Source organism: Pelophylax lessonae (genome assembly GCF_965119305.1).
Source record: "Pelophylax lessonae genome assembly, chromosome: 4".
Classification (NCBI taxonomy): domain Eukaryota; kingdom Metazoa; phylum Chordata; class Amphibia; order Anura; family Ranidae; genus Pelophylax; species Pelophylax lessonae.
In genome coordinates, this window is record NC_138771.1 from 71,747,255 (window position 1) to 71,771,091 (window position 23,837).

At 39.8% G+C, this 23,837-nt stretch overlaps 1 protein-coding gene across 1 annotated transcript in view; it reads left to right on the forward strand.

Annotated features, from left to right (window-relative positions):
* The window catches only part of MAP1A (microtubule associated protein 1A), a 277,331-nt gene extending 255,291 nt beyond the window's left edge, over positions 1 to 22,040 (forward strand). The window contains exons 5-7 of the mRNA XM_082257037.1: positions 2,992 to 11,644; positions 17,908 to 18,143; positions 21,270 to 22,040. Of these exons, the coding sequence (XP_082113163.1) occupies positions 2,992 to 11,644; positions 17,908 to 18,143; positions 21,270 to 21,425 (9,045 nt within the window). The 3' untranslated portion in view covers positions 21,426 to 22,040. The remainder of the gene's footprint in view (positions 1 to 2,991; positions 11,645 to 17,907; positions 18,144 to 21,269) is intronic.
* The last annotated feature ends 1,797 nt before the right edge of the window (positions 22,041 to 23,837 follow it).

Below are 23,837 nucleotides of genomic sequence, written 5' to 3' on the forward strand. Positions count from 1 at the left end.
CTAAAACATCTGTCCACCTAAAGTGATGTTAGTTAAAGCAGAACTCTAGTCTGATACCTTAAATTCTCCCCTGCAATCATTAATGTGAGTGGAATTCAGCCTTATGTGTCAAAATGAAAAAAACCCAGTTTGTCTACCTGAATTCTGAATTTTCTGTGCTGTCACAAGACTTCAGTCTCTCTTCCTGCTCAATCAGAGTCCAACAGAAGAAAGTGGGTGTGGTTAATGAAAACTAGTGACATTCACTTCCAGGGAGGGGCACTGTTCATGTGTAAGTGAAAAGAATATAACGAATAAATAAATATCAGTTATAGTTATATCAGTAGCCAGTGGGCGTATACAGAATGGGAGGAACTGATCATAGGTTCCCGCCCAGTGTTCTCTCATTAGTAAGGATGCATTGTACATCCTAATTCATGGGAGAATGAAGAAATCATTCACACAGGACATGGGGGGGGGGGGGGGGGGGCACATATACAGTATAGCTGTGCTGGGCTTTGAATGGAGACTACTAGGGATACACCGAAATGAAAATTCTGGGCCGAAACAGAAACTGAAAATTCAGGATGCCCTTGGCTGAAAACCGAAACCGAAAACTACCTTTTTCCCTCCAAATGATTTTAAAATTGTTTTTTCTATCATTTTATTAATATTAGACAGATGAATAAGCAGACATGTGGATAAAGAGTGAGAGTCATTTATTAGATAGAGGTATTCAGTATCTCAAGCTCTTCCATCATACAGTTGTGCAGTAATATGATTTCTGATGAGAGATAAAGAAAGAGAGAGAGCTCTGACTATCCTGACTCCCCGTCTCTATACACAGATCGGGCACATCACTCAGGGTGGTTCAGCAGTGCTGGCCAGTAATGGAGAATCACCTCGGTATTGGGGGTGTTCGGTGCTCGCAGCTCTACACTCATTCCCTACCGTAGCAATTCCGCCGCATATCGCCCAAAAAATCCTCCGGGGTAGTGGTTCCATCACATGCCCCGCATACTGCCCGTTGTTCTCCAAGGACCGGACCAGGATCAGACTGGTAGTGTGTCCGGTGTGAGCTGTGTGCCGCATCCTCGCCCCCCCCCCCCCTCTGCTCAACGTAGCTGCTTCTCATCACACATGGGCTGTATGGGATGGAGCTGTAGAGGACCCGTGACTGGGATCGACGCTGAAAATTCTGCGGAGAGTCTCGGGAATGGAGAGGGCAGCAGCAACAGCACAGCACCGGGCAGCCAATGTCATGATCGGACATGGGATGACAGACGGTCACAGTGTAGGACTTGGGATGGCGCAGAACTAAGGGAGGAGGTGGGTGGAGCTAGGCGGGACGTCACTGGTTGCTAGACGCCAGTCGGCTGGCCATCCTAGCAACCAATGTAGCTCACACTAAAGCGCCCGGTGGAGGAACAAAGCGGAGATACCCGCCTGACAGGGAGGTGAAGGGCTCAGCTATTAGGTACTGTCAGTGTAGGTTGAAGTGCTCTGGGGTCTCAGCTCACGCTCTACAATGATCATAGTACAGGCAACCACACTAAGTCTACATTTCCACTAGTGCGACTAATCAATGACACCCATTCCCATCTATGCAATTTAGAAAACCAGCGACCTTGAAAAGGTACCTGCACTACTTTGATGCAACTTTCGATGTGACTTTGATCCAGGGAGTGTAATGTTAGATCAAAGTTGCATCAAAGTCACTCTCTATATGGCACTAGTGGAAATGTAGACTAAAGCTCCATTTCCACTAGTGCGACTTTGGACACACAGTCCCATGAAAAGTCACAGCCCATTGATTTCAATGGCACCCGTTCCCATCTTAGAAAATCATCGACCTTGAAAAGATAACTGCACTACTTTGTTGCAACTTTTGATGCGACTTTGATCCAGAGAGAGTAAAAGTGGATTATAGTTGCACTAAAAAGTCGCACTCTAACCTAGTGGCTATGTTTCCACTAGTGGGAATCTTAAGTTGTGCGATTTAAAGTGTGACTTTGAGTGCAGCTTTGATCCAACTTTACACTCTCTGGATCAAAGTTGCATCAAGGTAGTGCAGGCACCTTTTCAAAGTCTCTGATTTTCAAAGTGGCATAGATGGAAACGGGTGCCATTGAAATCAATGGGCTGTGACTTGTCATGTGACCTAATGTGTCCAAAGTTGCATGACAAGTCTTACTAGTGGAAACAGAGCCTAAAACTCATTACTCACATGTAATGAGCAATAGAAATGGATCTGTATCCTTCACGTGACCCCCCTCCCCTCTCTCTCTTTCTCTCTCTCCCCCAGGAGAAGGAAGATGTTAGTCTAAACAAGGCAATGAAGACAGGAGGAGATCATGGTGAAGGATAGGAGGGATAGGGGTGGGGGTGGGGGTGGGGCTAGGCAGGTCTAGGCATGCCTGTCTAAGAAAGCTTGACAACCTTCTCAGGAAGTGAAAGACAGCTTATCAAATTTCAGATAAATGGAAATACAGTTGTCAGTGAAGAACAGGAAGAAGCTGATTGCCCAGCTTTGATAAGACTTGCTAAGCTCCACAAGCAGCTAGCCAGAAAATGAATAATATCAAAGATAAAGATATTTAACATACTAATAATAGGAAAAATGGCATTTTTCACTGGAGTTTCCCTTTGAAGGTTCAGTGTGGTGGGGAAGTTGTATATATCATATACTGTATACACTATATACTAATGTACCAGCTCCTCCTGCTGCATTGTCTGTGCCATAAAATAGATAAAATTGCAAGATTTGAGTGGGACCTATTAATAAAAGCCACAGTTGGTATACAGAGATTAAAACCCAGTACAGTACTCCTCCAATGATTGCTTTGCATTATGCTGTTGTGTTCAAGGGCTGAAGAAGGGAAGTTTTATCTTTTTGTACCATTAATGGCTGGGTAGATCAATTAAAAAAACTTTCAGTTTCCTTTAGTCCAAGATTGATATCTCATCAAGGTTGAGTAACTTATTATTTTTCTTCTGCTTTTGTTACCACAGGTTTGTCAGCTCTTCAGTAACACTGATCCAGAGATCAAGGCTTCTTTAACAGTTTCTTGTTTGGAAGAAGGTGATTGGTGCAACCTTGGACATTCCAATTTCCAGGATATCATCAGTTTAAAGCTCAATCCTGAACCAGTCTTACCTGCAATGGATGGGGTTTCGGAATTTGCAGATTATGTGTCAGAGACTGTTGATGTTCCTTCTCCTTTTGATCTCCTAGAGCCACCCAATTCTGGTGGTTTTTTGAAACTGTCAAAGCCATGTTGTTACATATTTCCTGGCGGCAGAGGAGACTCTGCCCTTTTTGCTGTTAATGGATTTAATATTCTAGTAGATGGTGGATCTGAAAGGAAATCCTGCTTTTGGAAGCTAGTTCGGCATTTAGATAGGATTGACTCCATATTGCTGACACATATTGGAGCAGATAATCTACCTGGAATAAATGGACTTCTTCAGAGAAAGATAGCTGAACAAGATGAAGAACAATCTCAGGGCTCTACTGCTTATAGTGACTGGATGAAGAACCTAATATCCCCAGAGCTTGGGGTTGTGTTCTTCAATGTACCAGATAAACTCAAAATGCCTGAATCTGGTATGAAGGTTAAAAGAAGTATTGAAGAAGCTTGTCTAACATTACAATACTTAAATAAATTAGGAATAAAAGCAGAGCCTTTGTACAGGGTAGTGAGCAACACAATAGAGCCCATAACATTGTTTCATAAAATGGGTGTTGGGAGGTTGGACATGTATGTGTTGAATCCAGTGAAAGACAGCAAAGAAATGCAGTTTTTAATGCAAAAATGGGCTGGAAACAGCAAAGCAAAAACTGGCATAGTTCTAGCAAATGGCAAAGAGGGTGAAATTTCAGTACCATATCTTACATCCATCACTGCCCTAGTAGTCTGGCTCCCAGCAAGCCCAACTGAAAAAATAGTACGTGTTTTGTTTCCTGGAAATGCACCACAAAATAAAATTCTTGAAGGTCTTGAAAAGCTGAAGCATTTAGATTTCTTGAGGTATCCAGTTGCAACACAAAAGGACATTTCTGCTGGTGGTCCACCATCTATTGGTAAGCACACAAAAATCAAACAAAGGGCTGACAGCAAAGAAAGTCTCAAATCATCTACAAGACCAAGCACAGGTAAACCAAGTAAAAAGGAAGACATTTCGGAAGAGGTGGTCAAGGAAGTTAAATCAGAGATCACAAAAGAGACCAGAACTGAGAAAAAGGTTAAAGAAGCTTTAGACAAGCATACTGAAAAACCTTCAAAGATTGAAAAGACAAAAACAGAATCAACCGATTCTGCAAAAGCTGAAAAACGTAAACTTTTGAAAGAGAAAACAGGCAAGAAGTCTATCAAGGACAAGATTTCTAAACTTGATGAAAAAAAAGACAAAGAGAAGAAAGAAATAAAGAAAGAGAAAATTGATATCAAGAAAGAAAATGTTAAAAAGGAAGAAAAAAAAGATATAAAGAAAGAAGAGAAAAAAAGAGAAGTTAAACCTGAAATTAAGAAACTACCTAAGCCTGACTTACGACCGTTTACACCTGAAGTAAGAAAAACACTACACAAAGCAAAAGGTCCAGGTAAAATTAGGGCTGAAAAATTAAAAAGTAAAGCAGAGAAAGATGCTATATCAGAACAAAAAGTAAGTTGCGTACAACAAGTTCCCATAGAAAAGTCGCCAAAGATGGCTGATATCGCGGAACAAAGATCGGTTATGTCATCTCCTGAAGATCTAACCAGGGATTTTGAGGAGTTAAGGTTTGAAGGAAAACTGGAGCAGTTCAATGAAAAACAAGAGGATGCTATTAATTTAGAAAAAGATACTACTGAAGACATACCATCAGATATGTTAGTTATACAAAATCAGTTTGAAGATGAAAATCAAAAAGAAGAGATGACATCTGATAAGAAAAGCCCTATTGAGTCTCCAGATGAGGGTATTACCACTACTGATGTGGAGGGAGACTCACAGCAAGAAGAGAAGCCATTGTATCAAACAGATGACACAAATGAACTGGTAGATGAAGGTGCAGCAATGGATGAACCTGCTGAGATGGCAGAATATGAGGAAGAGGCAGCAACAGAAGAAGAGAATGAGATGACACCAGAAGTGGAAAAGAGAGTGACAGGGAGAAGCAGGTTAGAATCTATGCCAACTTTGGACATACAGGACTTGGAAACTGATGAAGATAAAGAAAATGAATTGGATGAAAAGGGCATTTTGGATAGAAAGCAAAAGGAAGAAATAATTGAGCGATGTGAAGATGATTATGTCAGTAAAAAAGAAAAAGATGAAAAGGAAACAGAGAAGAGCATTGAGGTGGTAGAAAAAGCTGATGTAGAAGAAATGGAGGAATATGTAGAAGAAGCTGAAGATGAGCTAAAATGTAAGGACAGTGAGTACAGAGAACAATTAAATGAAAAAGAAGAAAATATGTCATGTGATTTTACAATGTCACTAAAAAAGGAGACAGATACATCAAATTTTTATGGAAAAGATGCAGAAAAGGAGCCCTCATACCTGGCTGGTGTCCCTTTGTCATCTGGAACTGCTGCTGAGCACATATCATACATCCAAGATGAAACTATGCCTGGTTATTCAGAAACTGAGCAGACAATTTCTGACGAAGAAATACACGATGAGCAGGAAGAAAGAATTCCTCATCTACAGTATGATGTAGGAAGTTATGATATTTCAGTTCCAGATCATCCTGGATCATTTGATGCAATACATGGTATCATGGCTATACCTTCTTCTGAAGTGACTGTGAAGGGGTATGGAGTACAAATGCCTGAAATAGTGGGTTATTCCACAAATATTGTTGCAGCACCTCTTGCAGAAGAGGAACATGTTTCTTCAGCAACGTCGATTACTGAATGTGATAAACTATCTTCTTTTGCCACATCTGTTGCAGAAGACCAGTCTGTTGCCTCTATTACTGCACCAAAAACAGAAGAGACAGGCAAAAGCTCTTTGCTTCTTGACACTGCTAACAGCATTCCCTCTTCCCATACTGAAGCTACACAGGGCATAGAGTATTTACCGTCTGCTGGTACAATATCACCAACCTCTTCTCTAGAAGAAGATAAGTGCTTCAAATCCCCACCACCAGAAGATTTTCAGGCAATGATTGCTTCTGCTAAAGGTCATCTGAATGAGAGCTGCCTTGCAGAGGTGGGGGAAAGTAATCTGACCACAGATATTGGTGCAATAGATGAAAGAAATTACAGCTCTGTTTTATTTTCTGAGCATGAGCAAGCTGATGTTCAATATACATATGGCATGGATATGAAGTTCTCCTCTGTTCCTTGTGGTGAATCAGAGAAAGTTGACTCCATCTTTGCAGAGACTGAGGAAAGATGTTTGAGTCCTGATGATAGTACTGTTAAAATGGCATCTCCAACTCAGTCTGGTCCTACAAGCACAGGACACACACCATTCCACCAGTCACCTATTGAGGACCGATTTGAGACTACACAAGCTGAACTCTTTGAAGCAGCAGATATACTTACACATGCAAAAGACGTGATAGATGACAAATATGAATTATATGAAAAAAGCACAGAGCAGCATTTTAAATCAAAAGAAGTGCCTTCTCAAACTGCAGAGCAGGTGACTGTATCAGAAACCCTCACGTCAAAAGAGCCAATATACACCAGAGATCAAGATTATGATGATTTTGACAATGAAACATTACCAGCAATGAAAGAAATAATCCAGAGTGTGGAAGAGAAAGTAACTGATAAAAACATTGACCTTGCTCCATTCAGTGAGCTTCCTACAGAGCCAGTGATATCAATGGGTTCTGGACCGTACATGCAGCTTGAAGAAACAGTTACATCTAAGGAAATTTCCCATGAACACTGTAAATCTTCACATGTCCAAGAAACAGAGACTGATCTGTTACAGTCAGTGTCACCCAAACAGATGCCAGAGTATGTAGATTATGTTGATATTAAAGACCAAAAGCTTGGAAAAGATGAAATGTCACCTGAGAGTTGTAGTCAGGATATTTACCTAGGAGATGCTAAGTCACTTTCCTTTACAGAACAAGGAAAAGAAGATGATACCTCCTTACAGATGTCGTTAATAGAGCAAAGTCCAATTGTGAATGAAACATATCAAGATAGTCCATCAAAAGAAACATATTTGGATAATGAAAGTTCTTTGCAGTTTAAAGATCAAACTGAAAAAAAAGAAACAAGATATGTGTCCGATAAATTGTCACAGGGATATGTGGAATCTTTGCTATCCACACAGGAAAGCTTTGAGGATGATCAAAAACAACTAGAAGAGGCTCCTGAAACACATTTTCAAGATCAGTTTCAGCCTCTCCCCCTCCATACTGCAGAACCTAGAGAGGATAAAAAATCCCATTCAGAGGAATCATCTGTGACAAAGATACAGTCATATTACCTTGAAGAACCAGTATTGCAGAAAGAAAAATCTCCAGTAATTTCCTCTTCAAGCCCTGATGAATCAGATTCACTATCTTTTGCAGATCACAGTGCTCTTAAAGAAAGTGAATCAGTAAAAATAACGTCTTTTAAAGAACCATGCCAAGATTATCCAGATGTCGAATATTCTCTGAATTATTTAAAATCTGTAGATTCTACAGATAGCACAGAGGAAAATAAGAGTTCCTCAAAGATGTTAGAGAAGGACATATATTCAGAAAAGGAAGTTAAAATTGAAGATTCCACTGAAACAGAAGATACCTATGTTGAACAGCTAAACTCAGATAAGAGGGTATGGTTCACAGAGAAAAAAGAAGTAAAAAAAATCGAGTATGTTATACAAGAAAGCAAGTTACGATATACTGAGGAAGGTGAGAGCAACTTCCTTGATGACGTTCCTGACTGGGAGGAGCAGCCAGCCTCAAATTTGGAGGATTCAGAACAGTCAACACCTGATAAAGTAGAGAGGGATATTTTGGATACAGAATATGCACATTTCCAAGAAGAAAAACATATAGACCCTTTGCAGGAGTCTTCTTACATATCTGCTGAAACTCATGGTACTGATGACAAGGTGTCACCTGTTAAATCTGTCTTGCAACAAGAAACAACATATCAATCAGATGAAGCTGACCTCTCAGATAAACTGTCCTATGTAACAACATCTTCACCAGTTAAAGCTTTATTGGACAGGAAAGATGGAGCTATCGAGCCTATATTCCATCAAGGTGGCATTACAGAAAAAATAAAGGAAACTTCCTTGCCTGTAGCAAAAGGATTTGAAGACCATTATTCACAAGAGGAAGAAGAGTATCCATATTCACAACCTGTCTTTCATACACAAGTTTCTTCTCATGATAGTGATTTTGTTGAAAAAAAATGTGATCTTCAGCTTGGTAGGGATACTGTAAATGTAATAGATAAATATGAACATTCTCCAGTCAGAGAACCAAGTGATAGTGGCTCTAAAGAACAGTTAAAACAGGAAGATGAACAATATGAATATTCAATAGAATGCACAGAGCAAGGATATGTGGAAACATCATACCAAGAGACTCTAGCATTGTCTAAAGTCACTACTGAGTTTAGTTTGGGAGACAAACTAGATGACACAAAAGGCGATTTGTTTTCAAAACGGGACAAAAAACTTTCTCCGTCTTCACTGGACTATCCTACAGATACCAGCTTGACATCATCCTATAGTCAGTTTGACAATGCACAAGAAAGAGATATATATTGTTCTACAAAAAAAGTTGAAGAACGGGAACCAACACCTTATCCAGATGACAAATCATTTCAGTATGCAGATATATATGAGAAGATTGCTGTTTCTGGAGTTGGGCACATCATGGAAGAGACTGAGCCAACAAGTGCTAGTTATTTAGAGAAAGATAAATCAACTATTCCTTCTGTTGAAACAGTATCTACAAGCATGCAGTGTCCTCAAATTTCCATAAAGGAGGAGGAGTCCCATTTATATACATCACGAGAAAAGGAACTCTCTTCACCAATGTCTCCTAAAGAGAAAGGAGACAGTTCAACATTTGAGTACACAGAAACACATGATTTAGCAAGCTCATGCATTGATAAAAAGTCACATATTAAATCAGTCGATATTGAAAAATCAGACACTGATATATCATTTGAAAATATACAAAGACAAAAACTAGATGATCAGTTTGAATTATCATCTAGCTGCATGGACCATTCACAAAAATCAGATACAGTAGAACATAGTTACCAAGATAGGCCTGTTTCTTACCTCCATGCTTCAGAAAACAATGATGATAACCTCAATTTAGCTAGTCAGAACATTGCCCTTTCTGAAATAAGACCTGTTAATGTTAAAGATTCCTATTATGAAAAAACAGACATGTGGGAAGAAAATGCAAGTGATTCTGAATTAGAGAAAGGAGCCAAAGAGAAGTCAGAAAAGGAAACAAAGGATCCTATTCTGCATGTAGATATAGAAAGGCCATACGAAACATGCACATTTGATGATGTTAAGGAAAAGAATGACTTGGCTAATTTTAGTATTCTTTCTGAACAAAAAGATGTAGAAATAGAACACTTTAATGTTCAGGCTGGAGCAAAAACTGTAGAATTAATTGGAGCTCAAACTGTTGAACATTCTTTACTGGCAAGAACAGAACACAGCTTTCTTGAAGATGAACAAAAAGAGCAGAGGGACGATAGTGAAATGGATTACACATACTCTCCTTTCAAGTTACAAAGTGAATTTACAAAGGATATACCTGAATCTCAATTCCAGATAGATTACCATCAGAAAGATGCTATTATTGAATCCCATGAAGCAGATTCATTTTTAGAAAGTGGTAAGGACAAGGAGCAATCTTTTGGTGTTGCAGAAACTGCAATCTCAGCTACTGAATTTGAGTATTCATCTGGAATGTTTTTAGTTACAGAAAAAGAGACTGCAGGTTTGTCATCTTCTGCATCATACAAACCACATTATGACACGTTGTCATTTTCAGATTCTAAAGAACTAGGTGCAGATGTCTTAGTTTCATCACTAAAAGGACAGGATGAATACCTTGAGGTTTCTGAAAGGGCCTGCAAAAAAGATTCCTCCTCACTAACCCAATTCTCGCCACTAAGCCCATCTGAAGATAGTCATTTATATTCAAAAGTTTCAAATCAACAATACACAGAAGCAGATTACCAAAAAGATTCTCACAGTGCATCAGAAACATCTTCTGAAGCTAGCACTCCAGTAAAAAAAGACACTGCTGAAGGATTTTACTCACAGATTGTTAGCAGTTATTCGGCAGATACCGAGCCAGCAGTTAGGAATCTGTGGGATGTATCTCCTCTTGTTCCAGCTGATGCTGCCAAACCCTGTATACCAGTGGAAAGGGATGCCACTGATGATCATGAGTCTGCAAGCTCCTACGATATGGATGACTGTACATTGCCTTGTAGAATTGAATGCAAAGGAACACCGTGCACTTCAAAAACAGATACTGTTAAAGAAATTTTTAGTGGTCATATAGCACCTACACAGGCAGAAAATATGGATGGCAATTCCACAATTTCTAATATGTTGACTTCATTTCCACCCCATCAACAAGAAGTACTGTCAGCAGCAAATGGCCCCACAGAGGTTAACATAATGCCGGAATTATTTCAACATTCACAGTATGTTGAAAAGGAGTTCTACTCTTCAGATAAAATGGTCGAAAAAGCATCTCCAGATTCTGATAGAGGATCTCCATTCTCAGAGGAAGATACAGAAAAACCAAACCGACCCTCTTCGCTTGTGTCTCCTGACCACACATTCCAACCTTACTTTCCAGATAGTACCCGAAGAGAACCCGAAGATCATGGAGATGCTTCCCATGAGCATGAGCCATACTTAGGAACATCAAGTGAGTATGAGCACAAAATATCCTCCTCTGAGTACTTACACAAGAAAGGTGAACTCTCTCCATCTTTTATAAATCCTAGCCCCCTTGACCTTTCAGATGATAGTGACGTGTCACAAGATGAGGGTCATCCTTCAGTTAAGGGAAGGTCTCACCATGGGTCAAGCCGTCATGTTCAGGGGACCGCTGCTGAGGAAACACCTCCAACATCTGTTAGTGATTCTAGATCCTCCCAATCAGATTCTGATGTTCCACCAGAAACTGAGGAATGTCCATCAATAACAGCTGATGCGGCAATGGATTCTGATGAGGATGCAGACTTCCTTCCTGTAGATAAAGCAGTGGGAAATTCTCACCACAGCAGCTCAAGGCAAGTTCACGATCCACATCCAGCTCCAATGATGGATCCCTATCCTCATCCTCCACATCCTGATGTCTGTATGGTAGACCCTGAAATGTTAGTAAATGAATTAACCCTGGGTAAAGGAGAAAAACTGCTCAAAAAAGATCTAAAGGAGAAAACTAAAGGTGTTAGAAAATCTTTAAATAAACCCAAATCTACTTCTCCTGCTAGAAAACTAGAATCTAAAGTAAAACATTCTCCAACACTATCAAAGCAGACATCCAGAGAGACAACAGACAAATTTTCAAAACATACAACAGCAAGGAAGGAAACAACAGAGAAATCTCAAAAAACAAAAACGTCATTGCAGACCCATTCCTCTAGGGGAGAAGACAAAGAAGACTTTTCTAGAAGCAGTAATCCTAGCAAGCTGGTAAATGGCATCAAATCTACAGGTAACTTCATTTTTAAACTATGCCCCAAGTTCCATAAAAATGCCTGCTTATCTTAATTAAAATTGTGTGCACACGAGAGGTTTGATGGGTGTTGAGGAATGTTGTGTACTAACTATATGCAGATTGCTGGCATACAGTGCATCCAGAAAGTATTCACAGCATTTCACTTTTTCCACATTATGTTATGTTACAGCCTTATTCCAAAATTGATTAAATTCATTATTTATAATTTTCTCAGAATTCTACAAACAATACCCCATAATGACAACATGAAAGAAGTTTGTTTGAAATCTTTGAAAATGTATTAAAAATTAAAAACAAAAAAAAATCCCATGTACGTAAGTATTCACAGCCTTTGCTTAGTACTTTGTTGGCACCAATTACAGCCTCAAGTCTTTTTTAACATGATGCTACAAGCTTGGCACACCCATTTTTGGGCAGTTTCTCCCATTCTTTGCAGGACTTCTCCAGCTCCATCAGGTTGGATGGAGAGTTGATGCACAGCCATTTTCAAGCCAAAAGTCCAAGGAAGGTCTGTAGACCTCCGAGACAGGATTGTATCATGGCACAGATATGGGGAAGGGTCCAGAAAAATGTCTGCAGCATTAAAGGTTCCAATGAGCACAGTGGCCTCCATCATCTGTAAATGTAAGAAGTTTGTAACCACCAGGACTCTTCCTAGAGCGGGCCGCCTGGTCAAACTGAGCGATAGGCTGAGAAGGGCCTTAGTCAGGGAGGTGACCAAGAACCCCATGGTCACTCTGACAGAGCTCCAGCATTTCTCTCTTGAGAGAGGGGAACTTTCAAGAAGAACTACCATCTCTGCAGCACTCCACCAATCAAGCCTGTATAGTAGAGTGGCTCGAGGGAAGCCACTCCTCAGTAAAAGGCTTATGACAGCCTGCCGGAAATTTGCCAAAAAGCACCTGAAGGACTCTGAGACTTTGAGAAATAAAAATCTCTGGTCTGATGAAACAAGAATTGAACTCTTTGGCCTGAGCGGCAAGCGTCATGTCTGGAGGAAACCAGGCACCGCTCATTACCTGGCCAATACCACCCCTACAGTGAAGCATGGTGGTGGCAGAATCATACTGTGGGGATATTTTTCAGTGGCAGGAACTGGGAGACTAGTCAGGATCAAGGGAACGATGAATGCAGCAATGTACAGAGGCATCCTTGATGTAAACCTGCTCCATAGCACTCTGGACCTCAGACTGGGCCGAAGGTTCATCTTCCAACTGGACAACAACCCTAAGCACACAGCCAAGATAAAAATTGAGTGGCCATGGAAAAAAAGCTCTGTGAATGTCCTTGAGTGGCCTAGCCAGAGCCCAGACTTGAAACCGAGTGAACATCTCTGGAGAGATCTGAATAATGGCTGTGCACTGACGCTCCCCTTCTAACCTGATGGAGCTTGAGAAGTCCTGCAAAGAAGAATGGGAGAAACTGCCCAGAAATGGGTGTGCCAAGCTTGTAGCATCATGCTCAAAAAGACTTGAGGCTGTAAGTGGTGCCAAAGTGCTTCAACAAAATACTGAGCAAAGGCTGTGAATACTTACGTACATGGGATTTTTTTCCCTATTTTTATTTTTAATAAATTAGCAAAGATTTTAAACAAACGTCTTTCACGTTGTCATTATGGGGTATTGTTTGTAGAATTTTGAGGAAAAAATGAATTTAATCCATTTTGTAATAAGGCTGTAACATAACATAATGTAGAAAAAGTGAAGCACTGTGAATACTTTCCGGATGCACTGTATGTAAAAGCTATTGTTTAGAATTATGAGCTATTTTTATTAATCACCTGTTGATCCTGCCAGTGAGTCTGTTATCGTTAACCTTCTTTTAACAGACCGAGCTGTCAAGGAAAAGTGACAGAGGGTTGAGACAAACCATTTACCACTAGCATGGGTGCTTACAATGGTCAGCTTTTATTTGTTTATGTAAATCCTTTATCCTTTATTTTAAAAAAAATGCTAGTCTATCCACTTAAAAAACATTAGCTGGAGTTTGGCTTTAATTTGTTACTTGAGTCTATCTAAGGGGTCAATTCACCAAAAGTTACATTTCACATGAATTTTTGAGTTAAAATAACTCATGTGCGAGTTGCGCGGTGTTTTCTGAATGGTCCATTGTCTTCTGGGACCTGTGTGTGTCTCTCAGATGACAGTTGGGGGGAGGAGGGGCTGAAAATGTAGTAGATCAGCGATCTTACCCAGAAGTTGGAGTAGGTACCTGTCAAACCAGGTCCCCTCCCCCCAAAGTGGGAGGGTGCAAACAAGTGGAGCTTCCCCTTTTGATTGGAGCTCTACTTTAAGGCTCCGGCACCAGCTGGTGTCCTAACAACCATGACTCATCCAGCAGTATGTAAACAAAATAGCTGACAGTTCAATTAAAAAAAAAAAAAAAAAGCATGCCGTTTGAGTCTTGTACAGATTTTTGGGGGGACTTCATGCCAACAAAAAGGGTGTGAAGACCTCCCTTGAATCCATACTAGACCCTTATCCAAGCATGTGGCCTGGTAGTCCAGGAAAGGGGGAGGACGAGTGTGCGGCGCTACCCCCCCCCCCCACAAACCATACCAGGCCACATGCCCTCAACAGGGGGGTTGCTTTGTTGAAGAGGACAAGGGCCTCTTCCTCACAACCTAGCCCGGTGGTTGTGGGGGATGTGTAGGGGATGACTTAGAAGAAAATGGAAGCCCCCTTTACCAAATCCTATTCGATCTATCCTGCACAAAAAAAAACTACTGCTCGCCTCCTGCTGACTGGCACTCCACTTCCCAAGTAAACGAGGGGGTGGAGCTAATGATGTCACAAGGGACCGTGCTTGTCCCTTCGGATTTTGTTGGAAGAAATGTCGAAAGCTGTGTACTAACGATCAGATTATCATGCGATCAATTCGAAAGCGATTTTTTTTCATACGATTATCTGATCATGTGTAGGAGGCATTAGACAGGAAATATGTTACTGGCCAGATATTCAGGTAAAAATAAAGGAAAACTGATACAGCCACAATATTTCAGGATTGGTAAGTTGCAATAAATTACATTTTTGTTTTTTTGTAATATTGCCTTAGGTGTACATATGGCAATTTGTTTGATAGGTGTGATTTACTATTTAGTGTATGCTCCAGCACCTGAATAGAGGTCTAAATGATTATTTTTTTCTAATGTTTTTGGCTGTAACTGCTCCTGAAGATTTTACATGAGCATGGGCAAGCAAAAAATGGGGCATTACAATGTGCATGTGCAGATATGTCTGCTGTGGTGACAGCCAAAGTGTGTTCACAATCTTTTATGCTGCTGCTTATGAACAGTTTTTGTACGATAAGTACGATAAATACCCATACGCTGCTTGTTTTGCTCTCATAGCATGGTATATATATTAATATCTTAATCATACAGTACAGGACACAGGCTGTTAACAGACAGGGTTGTACCTTCAGGTGATTGGACACTTGCAAACTTTTGAGGACATTCTCCCTGGGCACTTCCCTATAACCTTACCCTGCTCAGTCGTCAGGACAAGGAACACAGGGAAATCCAATAGTAATATGTTCAAATTTAATTAAAGGATAAAACGGAATAACACTTACAAAACATCAGGTGTACTCACTTTTGTTGCCAGCGGTTTAGACATTAATGTCTGTGTGTTGAGTTATTTTGAGGGGACAGCAAATTTACACTGTTATACAAGCTGTACATTCACTACTTTACATTGTAGCAGAGTGTCATTTCTTCAGTGTTGTCACATGAAAAGATATAATAAAATATTTACAAAAATGTGAGGGGTGTACTCACTTATGTGAGATACTGTAAATAAGCTTTGTCCTCTGCATGTTGCAAACATAATGCAAAGTGTTAGGGGAAAAGATCAGTCTGCTGTCTGGCACTTACAGTATTTACATGTGAATGAGAGGAGATGCCGTTAGTTTTTCCAAAGTCAAAAGGGGAATTTTCACTGGAAGTATCTGAAAGTAATATATATTTCAGCTAAATCATCATCTTAATAGATGCAATTTTGGCTAACCACAAGATATGGTGTGGGGCCCAGTTTTGTAGCCTTTTTCCAAGCACCCAATGTAAATTGTTACCCATTGCCTGGGTTAGTCAGAGCCATAGGAGTCTACCTCAAAGCAACAACTTCAATCAAGAAAATGGATTCCCCGCTGTCTCATCCTGAGGACCTTACAAAGGATATCCTGCTTCCATGTCCACCATCGCTTCACAAATAAGACATCTGATCACTAATGCTTACACTCTCAAAGATAAAGCTCCTTCTGTGCTTTTACATGCTAATTCCATCAGGTTGGTGGGAGTTTTTGGCCATTCTGGCACCAGGTCTCTATAGCCCAGCTTTGCCACCAGCTAGTCCTCTATTCATGTCCAAAGTTCTACCAGGTGGACATCCAATCTTCTAAACACAGTTTTGTTTTGGCACAATGTTGTTTGCCTAGTTGTTGCCCACCCTTCTCATTCTTTGCCTAGGGACATCCCAGCATCTATGAATTCTCAGCCTGTGTCCTATACTGCAGGACTATATTTGATAAGAGGAATTTTGACTTCCTGTGAATTCCATATCCTGCTGTGCAGTAAAGGACTAGTGTGGTAGAGTGAAAGGGGAGGTGCCCAGAGAGAGTGTCTTCAAAAGCTTGCCAGTGTCCAATCACCTGAAAAGGTACAAACTTAAAACCCAGGATCTATAAATACTCAGCCTATACTCCAAGATAAGGAATTTACTCAAAACCCCTCTTTTTTTTTACCTGCTGCTTTGCTAAGTGCATTTAGATTTTATTGCTTAGCAAGTTGGTGAAAAAAATGTTGACACACAATTATTTGTGTACCTTATCAGAACAGAATGCAAGGCAAACTAGGACCACACTGCATTCATTAAACATCAGTGTTTGATTTGCTAGACAGAGTTAGAGATTGCATTCACTATGGATGTGTACATCTCCATGGCATGCCTATTTGAGCCTGCGCTGCAAGCGTTTTTTCCCCTGTTCAAGTTAATTGTAACTCAGGCCTAGTAGGTTTTAATACACTAAGGGATGTTTCACTATATTTCTGTGGTTACAAATGGGTTATACCAAAGTAATAATTTGTCAAGTCAGGCATTTTTTAAAATGAATGAACTAGATTTATAAATGTATGACTTTTCCACTGTACTGTACAGTCTCATTGCCTTGCATACAGAATGCATGTTCACATATAGTATAGGACCTATCTCATGTATATACATAATATTCTGGCGAAGAGGTTAATTTTTACTGCCAGAATACTCAATACTCCCATAGCCCAGTACTCCGTACATACTGTCCAGCACACAGAAAATGTTTATTGTTGATGTCCAGTATAATCCCACTGACCAGCATCAGGGATCAATTCATATCTGCAAAAAAATATAACAGGGCCTTGAGGCAGGGGGGGACTGGGCCAGAGGGCAGGGGGGCAGTTTCCCCCCGGGCCGCTCTGATGCCTTGCAAAAAGGCTGCACCGCTTCTGCCACAGACATGCCTATTGGATTCTTGTTGAAGAGAAGTAAAAAGCCCCCACTGCCGACCTACTGAGTGTGGGATGAAGACAAGGACAGAGCGCAGGCCTCCCCCCCAAGCATGGATGGTGTAAACCTCTGACCAAGCTGTCCCAGCTCCCCCCAACTGGCCCCTGCTGGCCAGGTTGGGAACCCGGATTCGGCCGGTGAGTAGAAAGGACCTGGAGCAGAGCTTCAGCCTGGAATGTGGGTCAAAAAGAGGTGAGGGAGAGTGGGAGGGGGGCCGAGTTGCTGCACCATGCGCCTCTGGTTTGTACTTGCCCCCTGGGCCGAAAGTTGCCGGTCAGCCCCTGCTTTGAGGTTTGTATTTTCAATGATAAAATGTAGTTAGATAGAAATCGAATAATGAAACTTGAAATATTTAGATTTGTTAATAGAGCAATAAGGTATTTTCTGAACTACTGATCTGCAAATTTATGTAAGGAAATATAGCTATAATGATATATAGAAAACTCTTGGGGCTTCCTTCAATTTTAGTTCTTTATCTGGCTGACTGCAAAAAGAAAGGAGCTTCATTCAGCTCACAGCCACCTCCCCAACCCCCAACATATGTATACTTATCTAAATTTAACTGACACAAGCTTCAGTTGATCACTAGACTACTATGCTATTATTATTATCCTATTGAAATAAGACGTCTAATATTAAAGTATAAAGTTTATTGGATACATTGGTCACTACTGAGCATGCACCTGTATTCTCTTCAAGGTACAAGCAGTTCAATGAAGTCAAGCTCTTCTATCCCTCCTGGCCCACCTGTCTATGTGGATCTGGCATATATTCCTAATCACTGCAATAGCAAAAATACCGATATGGAGTTTTTCAAAAGAGTTCGAGCTGCGTATTATGTCGTAAGTGGCAATGACGCAGCCAACGGAGAACCAAATCGAGCTGTTCTTGATTCGCTTTTGGAAGGAAAGGCCCAATGGGGAGAGAATTTACAAGTAAGTAAGATTGTTGTAAAAATTCTTATATTGTCATATACTGATTTTATTATTTACCAAACCATAAATTACAGAACAACACAACTCTTACATTAAAGGCCATTTAAAAAACACTGCAACACAGTTAAACAGTGTAACAAAAAAAAAAGTAACTTGCAACACTTTAGGATGCAGAACAGCAGTGGTCATACTAAAGGTGAATACAATGGTAATTTCGGTCAAGTTACGAGTTATTCTAATAGGTGTCAGAGGCTGCGGTGGTCAGTGTGGCCTATCAACAAATTCATCTGTTTAGTTATTATACAACTACTTTCTGAATCCTCCTGATACAAATACAGATGTACAGTATGATCAAATCTGCCAAAGTTCATGCTGCTCCATGGTTCAGCTAGATGGCAATAGTAATGCTAATGGCCAGGCTTGGATGGGCAATGTTGGTAAATTGCATAAGAAGCAATATGTCTGATATTATCTTTGTGCCAACTTGAGTTTCTGTGATCTTTCCAGCCCCAGGAAACTGCTACAATTCGGTTACAGCTCATACATTTTACTGCTCTTCTAGGCTTAACAACCTCAGCTACCCAAATGTGGTCTTCAGTTAAAATGACAGAGCTGCTTTTTATTCCAATTAAAGCATTGTGTACGGCCAGTCTCTATTCCAACTTCTTAAAAACAGGCAAAGCCCAAATGATACAGTACAGAAACACTGAGATGCACTGCATAGAACACTAAACAATGGGCTACCTGTATTGTCATCTCTTTATACAGTAAAGGCTAGAAAAATATAACTGGAACCTATTCCTAGTTAGTCACATTCAAATGTTCGGGTTCTCTGACGTTGAAGATGTTTTGCTTCCCATCTAAGTTGGATTAGTAGTAAAATGCTTTCAGCATTACTGACAAGTTAGGTTGAATGTGACTAGTTAAATAAATAGATTGCAACTGCAATTTGCAATGGGCATAATCTATTTACCTTTAATAAATCAACCCCTTTATGTACAGTGGTTTTGCCTAGTGTTCCATTTTTTGAACACCACATAACTCAACAAGGGAATAAAATAAAATAAAAAATTCTCTTCAAATTCTTGTTCCTTTAATTTTTCTAGGTAACATATATGAATATCATGCACAAATTCCAAAAAAAAATTACAATCTCAGGCATAAATGGGTTAATAAAAGCAAGATAGATGTATACTCACAAACAAATACATACCACAAGCTCATCGAAAACAACAAAAGACAATCACACTTCTACGCATGAGGATGTTGATATGGTCTAAAAACGCTCATGTGCACAGATCAGTTTATACCCTAATAATTGAGAGATGTAACATATCAAGCAATCCAATACCAACATATCATATTAAAAAAAAACAAGCAAAGAAAGGTAAACAGGATGCAGATGTTGAAAAAAATAATTATGTTAAAAAAGCTCCCCTCTAAAAAAATCCCCCCCCCCCTCAGGTGAAACTTAAAAAAATGCCAACGTTGTCATCTGATCCCCTTTTATGCACACCCCGCACATCCACCACACCAGTACAAATATAAGGTGCAATTAAGAGGGTAGCTGAGTCAATTACTATTTTTTTAAATAAATTATTCTTGCACCATCAGCATCCTGTTTTCCCATTTTTTGCTTTGTTTTTTTTAAGTTGAACGTGACTGCCTATTATAAAATTTACCATGACCTGGATAAATGAGAAGCTTCACAGACACTACTGAAACCAGAAGTACTAAAACCTGACACCTTTACCCCTACTTACCTTAAAGTAGAACTATAGGCAAAACTGTTTTTTCATTTTGGATAGAGTATGGGAGGGGAGGGTTATAATTCCTGTAAGGTTTATTTTGCCATTGTTGTCCCATTGTGATATTTAACTCCACTTTCTTTCCCATGGCCAAAAAGGAAATGCGAGAAAATCCCTACAAACTAAGGGAATCTCTTGGGAACCCTCAGTTTACCAGAACTAGTGTGTCCCCATTGGAAGATTTCCCCTATATTATTTTTCTGGGGACAACCCAGAATGTGGGATTTTCTTTTACTTTTACTTTCAATTAATCAATGATAATGGTAAACAGGACATGTAGAGAGGATAAACGGGACATATAGAGAGGGTGAATATCCCTAACGGGGACACAGACAACAATAAAAACTGACAGGTGTTTTAATTCATCTTCCCTCTATCCAAAACTAAAAAAAAAGTTTTGCCTTTAATTACTGCAGAGTACAGCTGGTCTCCAAAGTGGCTAAAATATATACTGTATTTATATATATTAAAGAGGTTGTAAACTCGGTAAAAAATTTTTTTTTTTTTTATACAACCTGAAAGAGAAATACATAATGAGCTAGTATGCATCGCATACTAGCTCATTATGAAATACTTACCTTAGAACGAGCCCCCGCCGTGCCGTCCGCTCACCTCTATGACGGGCGACATGTCTAGTCGCCCGTCTTCCGGGATCGCGGCATCCGGCCATCTGATTGGCCGGAGCCGCGGTGACGTCACTCCCGCGCACGCGCACGGGAGCCGACAGTCACGGCACGGGGCTCTGAAGGAACGGCACGAGCGGCCGTTCCTTCATAGCGCATGCGCCGGTGACGTCACTGGATGCATCGAAGGTAAATATCTCCTAAACGGTACATGTTTAGGAGATATTTACAGTACCTATAGGTAAGCCTTATCATAGGCTTACCTATAGGTACAACTTCCCGAGGAGGGTTTACTTCCTCTTTAAATTAAGACAGGACATGCATGACTCCTTTTCTCTCGTTCAACCAGTGGGTTAAACTAGAGAAAGGGAATCAATTCCACCATCCACACATTCAAGGTGGATGAAGCAATCCCTTCTGCTGTGGTATTGGCTTTCCCAGCCATCAAAATACTTTCATCAGCACTGACAGCTACAGCCAGGACACTGATCAAACAAAGTTTCCAACAGGCTGGTTGTACAGAAGTCAATTGAGAGATCGACTTCTGTACAACCAGCCTGCCTATAGATAAATCGAATGGAATGGAACCAGTCGAATTCCGATCCATCCATGGCCAGCTTAATAATTACCAGTTGACTTATTTAATTAACAATACACTCTATTATTTTAGTAATTTTTTTTCCCCTTTTATCCAGGTGACACTGATCCCAACCCATGACACCGAAGTGACACGTGAATGGTACCAGCAAACCCACGAGAAGCAGCAGGAGCTTAATATAATGGTGTTAGCTAGCAGCAGTACTGTAGTGATGCAAGATGAATCCTTCCCAGCATGCAAAATAGAATTCTAAGGATCACAGCAATGTCTATGTGTATGTTGTGTTTAGGTGTGTGTCCAGGCACAATTCGGTTCTTTCTACAGATCTGGATTGTAGCAGTCCGTCTTGGCGAATACTGTCAACTGAACATCCAGCATTCCCTTAGCTGGTTAGGATCTGTATTGGTAACATAACTACCAATGTTGAATGTCTGCGACACACACAGCTTTTATTTTTCTTCATGAAAAGATTGTTACAGCAAACTCTTTTTTGTTTGCTATATGTTGCCGTTATCTGTGTAATTTTTGTTACATATTCATGCATTGCCAATTATCAGCAGAAAGAAAGATACCACCAATAATGTATGATAACAGCAGCAAGGGATTATTTATATAGAAGCATTAATGAATACTGTCTTAGTTAGCAGCCTCATATACGCAGTACGATTACTCAAGAGATTTGGGTTAAGGGAGGTCAGTTACTAGCAGAAAAAACAGCCATTAGATATTATAACATGATTTCTGATGGCAGTTGAGACTCAGTTACCATGTAGTGAAATATACTGTAAATAGATAACTACTTGTTTATTTTAACTTATCAACCTAGGATTGTAAATCTGGATCAAAAACCAGAGGAAAGGTCTGGAATGTTCTCAGATACATAAAACATATGGATTACTTCTACATCGACATATGAGAAGACACATTGGTTCCATATTCTGCAACAAACCAAAGTATTTTTAGAGTCAGAAAGCAGTGAGTCGGCAAGGGAGATACTTATGCTGAGCTTTGAAACCCTAGGGTATGATCTGCATAAAGGGGGTTTGCTAGGGCTGTTTGGATATGTAGTTAATATAATTTTTATCTGGGGGTGTTTCCAATAGATTTTCTAGGTAAATATCCTAAAAGTTCCTATTAACTATATAAGTATAGTAGCACAAATTACTTACGACAGACTGAACAAAATATGGGCATTGCCCAATCATAGAACGTAGAGCATAGATTCCCTGAAATGTACATAGCTGTACATAGCCATGAAATGACTAGTGATAAACTAGAGTGAGAGTCCTTTGAGCTATCTTTACATACACCGGTGTATGGCCCTGTTCTTCAGGTCCTGCCCTAGGTGCCCAGTCAAAGCAATGAAGCTGAGTTCCTGAAACCAGTTAGCAACCATGTGGACAGTCTGCATGAATGTCATAGCCACATTGAAAGATAAAGTAAAGGTTTCCCATAGTGTCATAAACACCAGAATACCACCATCCTATTTTTATAAATGAAACTCAGACTGCCGACTTACAACACTCTTTGCTACTGCTGAATTGCCTATAATATACTGCACCCGGCCCCTGTTATGATGGTTATTAGTTTACACCAATCAGCTTATACCACTGGACAAAACAAATAAATACCATTTCATACAAATAGCCAGAAAAAAAAAAAATTGTAATATGGCATGAAGAACAATTTCTATTTTTCAGTGATTTATCTCAGCTTCCAGGAAGGATATGATCAACATGTTTACTGGTAGTGTCAGTAGATGGTAATTTTTACTGTCATATAAAATTAAGCTTCGGTATTCTACTTACTTATATTCCTGCAACATGTTTGGTAAGAGCAATTGATTTTCTTTGGCTCCTCCATAATACAGAGCTGATCACTGTAACGCATAGCAATCACATAGAATGTTTTCTTCTTTTTTTTTTTTTAGACTTAAGTAAAAAAGCACGTGGTCTTCAATTTAGTCTTTTGTTTGCCTTACTGAATAAGTACGATTGTGTGATTGTGATGTACCTATTGATGTGCTTTCATGCAGTGAGGACATGTCCTAGTGAACGCCTAGCGGGTAGCCCATTTCCAAAACATTAAATAAGATAAAGTGAATGTTGTTATCACTTACTATTACTTTTGCCCATATCAGCTGTATAGGTGGTAGATCCAAATGCTTATGAACATTATCAGAACTTTTTATTTCACCGACCATAGAAGCTGCTACACAAAAAAACATTTTTATAGCTTGTTTGTTTACATTTTAGATTTTGTTGGCTGCTCTAGGGAGCTACTTGCCTTACACAACAGAACACATTACTTTATTGCTGAACAAACCATTTACATATCAATGGTGTATTTTGCTGTCTAATTTATATATTTATTTTTATTGTCAGAACTAAGCTATGTGTTATTAATTTATGGGTTTAACAGTAGGCGATCTTTGTATGTTTTTTTTTTTTTTTATGTAGACCAAATTATGTAGATGCATCTAACCTTAGTATAATCTATTGATTATCATACTGGTCTTGGCAATAAGCCGATTGCTTATTAATGAGGATATCATTTTATAGGCTGTTAATTGTTCTTTAACACACAGAGCTCTAAAGGGAAATTACCCATAGTCAAGAATTATAGGTATGTAATTTTATCTGTGTGTAGTCATCATACTGTTGCT